The 10,252-nt window shown below is 41.9% G+C and overlaps 1 protein-coding gene across 4 annotated transcripts in view; it reads right to left on the bottom strand.

Annotated features, from left to right (window-relative positions):
- Positions 1–438: 438 nt before the first annotated feature.
- The window catches only part of HEG1 (heart development protein with EGF like domains 1), a 64,155-nt gene continuing 54,341 nt past the window's right edge, over positions 439–10,252 (bottom strand). For all 4 annotated transcript variants that reach the window (XM_064156695.1, XM_064156700.1, XM_064156712.1 and 1 more), the window contains 3 exons: positions 9,592–9,679; positions 8,608–8,782; positions 439–7,043 (listed from right to left, as the gene is read on the bottom strand). In XM_064156695.1, the coding sequence (XP_064012765.1) occupies positions 6,894–7,043; positions 8,608–8,782; positions 9,592–9,679 (413 nt within the window). In that variant the 3' untranslated portion in view covers positions 439–6,893. The remainder of the gene's footprint in view (positions 7,044–8,607; positions 8,783–9,591; positions 9,680–10,252) is intronic.

The following is a 10,252-nucleotide window of genomic DNA, read 5'->3' as shown; positions in this document are numbered from 1 at the left end:
ATAAAAGTAAACTCAGTTGCTTAATCATAGAATCATAGAATCAACCAGGTTGGAAGAGACTTCCAAGATCATCCAGTCCAACCTATCCCCCAGCCCTATCCAGTCAACTAGACCAATGCTACTGAAATTGGACTCGATGATCTGTGAGGTCTCTTCCAACCCTGATGATACTATGATACTACTATGAAATAAACATATCAGACACAATCTGTATTTCAGCTGAGCAGAAATGCATTTAGCACTATCTGCCCACTTCCTTTCGGCTTTCCATCTTAGTTACTTATTCACCAGGCACCACCATAAGAACAAAAAAACTACCAAAAAAAAAAACCCAAACCCCTTATTTTCTTGATTAAATTTCTATTTACAATAAATTAAAGTTGGATGTGTATCTCCATGCAGGGAAAAGCTAAAGATAATAAAAAAGCTGAGACGTGGTGATATCCATAGTTTTATTGTATCCTTTTATAATACTGACTAGAACGCCAGGTTTCGTAATATTGGATGCTGGTATAAAAATAATCCAATCCTTAAAAATTATATTTTTGCTACTACAGTACTGTGTAATTAGTGGAGGCTGAAAATATGATACAACTTTAAATAATACTGGCTTGGAAGATGTTCTCAGAACCCAGTGAGTTGGAAGCAAACACTCAGAGATAAGGGAACAGAGCAATGTAAAAGAACATAAAGCAGGTTTACATTCAGGTTGATAAAAGGAGCACAAACAGATGCTGATACATCTATTTCTGAAAGAGAGCTCACAAAAGGTGAGATTTACTACTTCACTTCTGCAAGCTGATCAAAGAAATCATTACGATTTTACACACAGAGTTTGGCCTTCTGTCAGAACAAAGTCCTGTAGGGACTTGAAACAAATGGCTGAGTTTTACAGAATTTCTTTTTAAAAGGAAACTATTAAGTATTTCTTTGTGGGGTTTTTGTTTTCTTTAATGTAAACCCACCCTAGCAGATTTTATTGGAGACTTTTTTTATGTTAAGTGAATTCTATGTCACTCTTCGAAGGAAGTGATTAGCTTTTACTGTATTCCACAGGACTTTGCAGATCTAGGGGAGGCTTGCTGCAGTCATTAACCCAAATGAGACTCCCATCTCTTCTAGTATTTTACCAGAATAAAGACCGAGGGACTCTGCATTTCCATACTACTTTTGAGGAACATCAGACACCCTCTCTTGGTTTTCCCTCAATGGGGACATTACACACACAGCACAAACCATACACAGAAGTGTCATCTCATAATACACAGTATCACACAGTATCACAGTATCATCAAGGTTGGAAGAGACCTCACAGATCATCAAGTCCAACCCTTTACCACAGAGCTCAAGGCTAGACCATGGCACCAAGTGCCATGTCCAATCTTGCCTTGAACAGCTCCAGGGACGGTGACTCCACCACCTCCCAGAAGCCACACACTGTAGATGTTTACTTCTGCAAAACAAGTAAACATATTACTTTCCTTTTTTCTCTCTTTGTTTGTTTACTATCCCTTCGTGCATTTCTGTCCTGCTTTCCAATTTCAGGAGTTCAAAAGAATGAAGATTTAATACACATTGCAAAGCTCCCAAAAACCTTACAAGCATATAGTGGATACCCCTTATGAAACTAGGCGACACCAAATAAGAGTGAATTGAAGAGTATTTCTTATCTGTGGCTGCAGAAAGCATCTCTAAGTCCCAAGATCTTATATGACAGGAAACAGGCTGGCTGATCAGTAAAACAGCTATTCAAAATTCACATTGATTCTCTCCTCAGGAAAGTTGTCTTGAACCTGCTTTGTTCAATCTCACATAATACAGGTCCTGTTACAGTAAGAAAGAATGCTTTAAAACAATAAATACAAAATGGAAAGGCAGCAATGGTATCACAAAAGCAGACAGAACACAGAGCCATTGGAAAGCAAGTACAGATGACCTTGGTGGTGGAATAATTCAGGCCTAAAAAAAAGTCATTAGAGTCCATGGGTGAGTTACCCCAGTCACTACAATGGGTGTGTGTAAAGAGGAAAAAACATTAGCCAGCACAGGAAGGGCATTTAAGTAAAATGCATCTGTTCTTGCCAATTTAAGGAAGAAAACTAAAGACTAAACATCACTATGAGGGAATCAGAAGTCCAGCTGGATTTTGAACACAGACGGCTATTGCGTAGCATTAGAGGCAAGTCCTGGGGCCGCAACTGGCGCATTTGTAGCCGTGTCCAAACCCAGTCTGCTGCTCTCTTGGTTCCTAGCAAAAAAACCTTTACCAAGTATTGGCAGAAACAATTTCACAATGTCAAAAGCCTCTCTCTAACTGCAATTTCATTGCTATTTTTAAAGACTTTTACTACCACTTAATATGGAGGCAAATACCTTTCACAAAGGTTGACTCAGTACATGACCATACTGCATTCATTGTGCTACCTAATGCTCTAAATGTGGGGGACAAAAGACATTAAAATGCCCCAGTCCTGTTTTTCCCTTATAAAGCTCAATTCAGTCTGTGATGTTTCAACAGCATGCAAAAGGCCCCTGATTTTTGCAGTGTAGCTGGGAGAGGTGGCCACTAGAGCAGTGGTGTACAGTAGGGATGCTGGAAGGCTGCACGTATGAGCTTCTCTTTTGAACAATCCCTCAAGTCTGTCTTTTGCTGCTCTGTTCACCGAGGCTGCCTCTTAGACTGGCTGTCAGGAGCATTTCTGTGGGTGAAGGGCTTTTGGCAGCACAGTCAGCAGAGCAGTGTAAGAGCAAGCATGTGCTTCCCACATCTTTTCCCAGCAAGCAACAAAGGTAGCATTTTTTCCAAAGTTAATAAAAAAATACAGCCATACAAAACTGCCTTTGCTGACTGCTCCCCTAGCTTTCCAAAGCAGCCAGAAGCAAGGGCAGATTTCTGGAAGTGCAGCATAGGTGTAGTTTCCCTTCCTTTTCCCACATCTGGCTGAACTACTTGCATTCTCCTTATAAGAAACATGCCACTTCCATCTTATAGTCATGGATAGTGGAGAGCAATTCCACCTGGCAAAAGCATCCAGTGTGGTCAAAATTTGCAGTTTCTGGTAGCTACAAGTAATGTAAATAGTCTTACAAATAAGATGTATTTGTTCAGACATTTTACTGCAAGTTAGGTACTGACCAGAGAGGCATCCACATTTCAAAGTGGGTTTGAAGGTATGTGAAGACCCCTCTCACACCTAACGGGAGTGACAAACCCCACTGCGCTGCCAGCGGTGTTACGTTTATGGCAGAGATGAAAGCAGAGACGATTCCAGCAGGAGCTTTAAGGAAGGTGAGCTGCACGGAAGTAAGTCTCACACCTGCTGTGGCTGGGCAAGCCCAGAAATGCTGACAAGTGGATATAAATAACTGCAGTAAAGTAACTGTCATAACAGAACTGCTGACGTGGATATAAATAACTGCAGTAAAGTAACTGTCATAACTGTGGCAGAACACACTGCACTGCACTTACGCCTTCTGACCAAGTAGAGCTGGGAACTGGTGGGGCTTGGGTGAACAGCAGAGCATCACAGCATAGGGAGTGACTGAGTTGATAAAATCTGAATCACCCCAGCTGCATCAGTCAACACTGAAAATACTTCCCGGATCACCGTGTGGGAAAGCACCTGTACTTATCCCAGTACTGGCACCTGCCTATGTCTCTGCTTGATGAGTCGGGTCTCCTAGAAGTCCCAGAGGTGGTGATGCAGGTTAGGAGAGACCCTCCTTTCCTCTGAGCTATGCATTCACTCTGGGACTCCCTTCTTACCAAAGTTAAAAAGAAAGTCAAGCTGCAGTGGACGTATTCTCATAAGAAATTCTTTAGTGTTTACCTGCTCTGGAAGAGAGAAAATTTGAGTGTGATAAAGTTGTTTCCTTTGGAAAATGCTAAATTTCAAAGTCCTCACCCAGAAAATCCTGCTGGCTTATTGAGATGCTTTAGTTCCCTATACAACATTAAGAAGAGTTTGAAGATCATCAAGAAATCAAAATCAGTTACTTGCAAAGTTTTGTGTGATCTCAATTATGAACAGTTCAGTCTATTTTCTACTCAAATACTTTCCAATCTGCAATTTGTCATGAGATACAGACCAGGAGTTTTCTTCATGCAGTCCCTGTTACTTTTTATATCTAAAAATTGAACTGCAATTGTGAGTTGGTATTTCCTACTTTGTACTTGGCACACAGAGGAACATTACCCATGTTTTTAAGTAACTAAGCAATTAAACAGATTTGCCTATGAGCATATGCCTAAACTCTTCCCTATCTGACAAAAAAAGCTGGCATGTGGTAAAGTTCTAGCATTGTCACTTTGCTAAGCTACATTAGTCAATAGAGGTAGAGCCCAGTGCTCATCTATATATGCTTTGAACTTAGATTTAGCATGAATCCCAGTTTCACACTTCTTTCATAGTACAGATTAAACCCTCTTCCAGACCATGGGAAAGGCAATCCTTTCTGTCCTAGGTATTCTCACAAACAGAGGCAACTCACACAGAAACAACCCAGCCAGTGCCCACAGCACAGCAGGCTCAAGCCCTTAGTTCACATCATCCAGTGAATCCTGTCCGATTAAGGTACTACCTGCCAACGAAAGGGAGACATCCTTGGTGGACTGGAAATACTGGTCAGCATGGCAGGGAACAGCTAGTTCTTGCACTTTACCTGTTAAACTAGTTTTGTAACTAGAGTTTTCATGAAATATAGCTCCTTAGGCAGCTGTACTTCCCATAAGCATCTGTTCACTATTTCCCTGCAGCTGGGAGAAGTTGTGTACTACCACCTGCAAGGCTGATTATACATCAGACAGGCATGAAGATTCATTCATTGCCACCATAAGGTCATGTAAGTGCAAAGCATACTACCCTAGGCATCCCTAAAGATCTGGTTTTCTGCAAGCCCACATTGCTTTCTGCACAGTAGGGAAGGGGTGAGGCATAGAAAGACAATGACTCTTGTGTGCTATGGCTGGTACACCAAACTATGTCTCCTCAAACACATTTGTGGCACCTTTCCTGCCTTACAGTTTTGAGAAAACAGAAGTAAGTATGAGCAGAGACCAAAAACCTCTTAGAACATGCAGCTGATGATTACCTAGTGCGAGCTCCCCTTCCTCTGGGAAGCTGCTGCTCACTTTTGATAGGGAACACAAAGCTTATGAAGTGACTGGGAAAGGATTGAGGGACTCACAGCATCTGTAGGACACAAGTACTACCACCGGCTCCTCATCATTCCACATTCACCTCTGGGGAGCAACCACACAACATATCAGGATCTGAACTGCTGTTCTCATTTGGAGTTAGGCACTTTGGGGGGACACATCCTGTGGTCCTTAGTGCTTCAGTGAGCTGAGCTACCTCATAAACCACTTGTAGGCACTGAGTCTTTTTGAGCTCTGCAGGGGAGAGGGAATATCAGAGAGTATGTGCCCTTCAGGAAAAGTAGTTTATGTGTGCACAACAGAGATGTTGGTTTAATGGCTACATACAAGCAGCCACTTTGAATTGAAAGTGCAATCACATTTAGGGGAAGAATACATATCTTGGATGATTCAAGTTAACAATGCAGTAAAGATAAGTTGTAAATATATTTCATCACTAAGGTGTCCTTCAACGCCCAGCTCAGGTCAGAATACCATTTAAGAGCTTTCAATGTAATCTTTGCTGAGAAATGTGGTAACTCATACACTTGAGCTTTTGTCAAGATAATTAATACCAGTTAGCACAGCTAGGCGAGAAAGCCTGCCTCAAAACTAGGACGGAAGTAAGCAAAACACTTCAACTTATGTGACCTTTGGTACGTTGGGGTTGAAAGGATAACATTTCTCGCTCCTGTAAATGCAACTGACTGCAGGAGCCTTATTTTCCAATGTACTGAAAGCCTTCACAGCTCCTAGAGAAGTCAAGGGGGTGGCTGTGGAGGCAGGTTCCACCTGCCCAGACAGAGCTATAGCATTATTGCTTGTTCCCAGATTCTTTGCAAGGAATAATCTGAATTCCCAGCTCACCACCTTCTTTCTTGTGAGCAATTATTTAACATTATATTGCTGTTTCTACAGATATTCAAATCCCTGCAGGGAAATAGAGCCTCATAATATTCTATATGGAAGCCCTGAGATGACAAGTAGTGGTATCTTTACTGAATAATGGAGATTGACAAAAAAACCAACATATTCAGACTCTTGCAAAAAGCACATAGGATCAATTGTGTCTTTTTTCAGCTGAAATTGCAGTGGTATGACTAATTTTCCCATGCTCCTTGGAGATAACTAACTCACGAATTCAGCCAACATTACCAGGTACCAGGCTGCAGCAAGGACCCACCCATCTGAAGAACTTCTACCAGCAAGAAGGTGGGTGCCAGACGACATGCCTGCTTTCCTGTCATGTACAAAAAAGAAAACAACACAGCAATGTGAAAGAAGTGGACAAACTTGCCCTACCAAAAGCAGATGCACAGTGAATCTTGGCATGAAGGCTGGCTAAGGTGACAAGCACAGTCAACAGCAAACAAGATCTGTAAACAAAACACTCCCTAGTGGCATTCAATGCAGAGTGCTGAGCACAGTTCCTCTGCTTGTACTGATCCATGCTTGCCACGTAGCGTAAAGAGTGAAGAAGCAGCACAGAACAAATCTGGAGTACACGTGTTAACTTCCATCTGGGTCTTTTAGTGATGTTTACTTTGAAATATTCCCTCCTCTTCCTCCTCCCTTTCTGCTGCTCAGCAAGTGTAACCACTCCTCAGGTCAATAACGCTTGGCATGAAATTCAAAGTCCTTCCTGTTAAAAGTGAAGATTAGATTGATGTGGGCTGGACTGTCCAGGAGACAGATTGTACCTGGGGGAGACAGGCCACAAAAGTGTGCCAATCTTCCATTCCCTCTCCACTCTTTGCTAAAAATAGTCTCTTCTTCTGGTTTCATCACTAATGAAGGATGGATTGTATTGTCCAGGGTAGATACACGAATGTCGAGATCCTGGCAAACCAGTGTAGGGAGGATAAAGTCCATTTCTTTCCAGTTCAGGATTTCTCAGTCCAGTTGGCTGTATCAGAAAAAAAACCACAGATCTTATTCTCACATTTAAATCCTTCTTAATGCACAGTGTCACTACCTTTCCTAGCAGTTATTTCAGTAGCTAGAAGGAACAATGTCTAAAGCCTAGAATTATTTTTACTGTGGGAGTTATGTATTGCCTGAAGGTATTATACTGAGTCAATTTAATCTCAGCGTCTTGCCATTAGCAGACTGGCAGTTTACCTGACTCCACTGAGTGCACTCTAACTACACAGCTAATTTTTAATCCAAGAGAACCGTGCTGTTCATCTCAGGTATTGAAATAACTCTGATGAGAAGGATATTGCCCCAGAGCCATTTTTCAAGGAAAAATGATTTTTCTAGAAAATCAAAGCTATTCTCCTGCTTTGGTTACTTCCTAGGAGCACTCCTCTCCCCCCCCATAGGCATGTGCCCTCCCAACATAGGGACCTGAACTATAAATAAACATTTTTAATATAAAATAAACATTAAATTAAATAATCTGAACTTCCTTTCTCTTATGTAAACCTCCTGAGGACGTCTGGTTGAAGAACTGTGGTATCGGACCAAGATTGCACAGTCCTCTCACCCAGTCAGTACCATCAAGCCACCCAGTCAGATGTGTTAACACAGCACATCCATGCAAAGTCCTTGTCATCTACTGTTCACTAAAAGCTCCCCTTTCTAGTTGCCAGCATAATAAAACCCTGCAAAACTGTTTAGGAAATACATCTTCACTTCCAAATATTTCATTCTTACTGGAAACAGGAAGGAGGGAAAGGAAGAGAATCTCTTGTGCCATGCAACCTGGCAAATTTACATACAGGAAATCTTAAAATACAAGCCAGAAAAACCAAACCAAACCAAACAAAAAAAGACTACCACTTGCTGCTCTTTGCTCTCAAAAACAGGAGTACAGAATGTATGATTTAGATGAAACTCTGCAACCTTCATTCACACAAGTAACCCCTCTTGAGTATACTGCTGTAGATTAGTGACAAGTGATACACCAGTATCACAGCTCTAGCTCGATACAGACATTAAGATGGTACCAACCATGACAGCTTCGGTCTTTTTGTGCCCTACATAGCCTATTACTCCTCCATTACTTCTTCCCTGCCACTTCTTCCCTCACTGCTACAGAAAGGAGTCTGTACCCTGGAGAGTAGACAAGTGGAATAATAGACAGCCCAGCATCTTCACATCTTGGTATTAAGGCACTCAGGCAGAGGTCTCAATCTTCCAGCATCATCAGTGAGGGTGGAAAACTACCCACAGGGATCCCTAGCAGTCTGTCCAAACGTTTAACTGTTCTTCTCCACTCTAGGATTGGACATGTAGGGCAAAATTTTCCTAGATGTGTCTCAAGCAGTTTTCCTAATAACATCTCTTTGTGGTATTCACCATGTGTAATAGCTAGAAACCCATAGGACTCCCTGGCCTTGCTGTCTATGGAATTTGCTTTGTTCTTTTTGTTTTGCAGGAAAGGGATCTGGACTTGCAAAAATAAAGGCATGTGTCTTTCCTGTATCGGGCACAAAGGGTGAATAGGTAAAGCTATGGATAGGTACCGAATAATACACATCTGTCATCTGCAACAGGTTCTTGGTGCTTCCATTCTCCTGCATCTCTATGGTCTCCCTGCCCCACTCTTGTGCCCGGGGGTTCTTCGGGTATTCAGCGTACGGTGACATCTGGAAGTCCCCACTCTTGAAAATGAGTTTACTTATGTCATTTTTATTCTTCCTGTTAACAAAATAACAAAGGAAAGAGAAAACACACAGCTTATCCTGCCATCTTGTAAGCAATTCCAACCTGATTTCGAGAGATTTACTTCACTTTACAAATCATGACAGGGAACAAAGATGCTCTTGGAAGGGCTACAGTTCAATATTCTGCTCCAAGGCAAAACTCATATATTAGGTCAAGTCATGCTACTCAGGGCATTATGTGGTGGGATATGACATCGCCAAGGATGGAGATGGCATAACCTCTTTGAGTAGCCGCTTCCACTGCCTCACTGTCTTCTCAGTGAAGGAGTTTTTTCCTACACTCGGTCTGAACCTTTCATGTTCCCGCTTATGCTTATTGTCTCTTGAATGTATGTGTCTTCACCTGAGTCAATAAAACAGCAAAGGAAATTCAGGAAGAAAGAAGAACATGGGAACCCTCACAGTATTCAAATCTCCAAGTGCTTAATTACAGCATTTCCTAAGAAAGATTTGCAAGGGGCTAGTCTGAATGACACCAAACACCCCTACATGATTACTATATTGTATGATGTACTTCGGTGACACTTCTGGTTCAAAGCAGAATAACCTCAAGAAGTCACATAACCTCACGAGACATCAGGTTCACTTTCTTAGTCCAATGAATGGTGGGGAAAAAAGGTATGTCCCAAACTAAAGCACAGTGCCATACTCTGACATAGCCACTCGATTAGCGATCCTACATTTTCGTCCTTCAGGGTTCACTTGTGGGGAGCAGGGAGCACTAAGCGTAGCAGAACCCACTGAGAGCACGGCATGTGAGCCAGGGCTGTTGGCAGCACCTACCGGCAGCAGGTGACAATCAGTGCTATGCCCATGATGAGCAGAAGTCCTCCTCCTGCAGCGGCAATCACCACAGTGATGAGCTGATACGCTAGAGTTGAGAAAGACAAAGACTCACTCAGCAACAGTGCTGTGCTTGTAAATACAAATGTAAACACACTCATAGCCCCTGTGCAAAAGGATGAACTATTTCCCATCTTCCCTTTCTCCCTGCTGCCTTAAAATTTCAAGTGAAATGAATGGAGTAGGGGATGTCCTGCTGAAGGAAGAACTTGTTTCCCTAGTAGATGGATTCCCTTCTCTGATAGGGAAGAAATATTCAACACCATTTCATGGATAATTCAAATAGTATTTAATGGATTCAGCTCCAAATGCCTTGCATTTCTGTGTGACCTATTCTAGATGATCCTGCTCTGGCAGGGGAGCTGAAATAGATCTTTCAAGGTTCCTTCCAACCCCTAACTTTCTGTAATTCTATGACTCAGGAGTGCCCACTAAGTGTGCTGTCATAGAAGAATAGTCAGAGAAAGATCTCTTTTGCTTAGGAGATAATATTAAGTTAGCTTTGTCAAAGGGCTCAACAAAATAATTTTCAATAGAAAACGAAGAAACAAAAAACACTGACAAGAGTGACATGTACCTACTGCATTTTAGACATAATAAT

This window comes from Pogoniulus pusillus, chromosome 2, assembly GCF_015220805.1.
Source record: "Pogoniulus pusillus isolate bPogPus1 chromosome 2, bPogPus1.pri, whole genome shotgun sequence".
Lineage (NCBI taxonomy): Eukaryota > Metazoa > Chordata > Aves > Piciformes > Lybiidae > Pogoniulus > Pogoniulus pusillus.
This window is presented reverse-complemented; position numbering and strand designations above follow the sequence as displayed.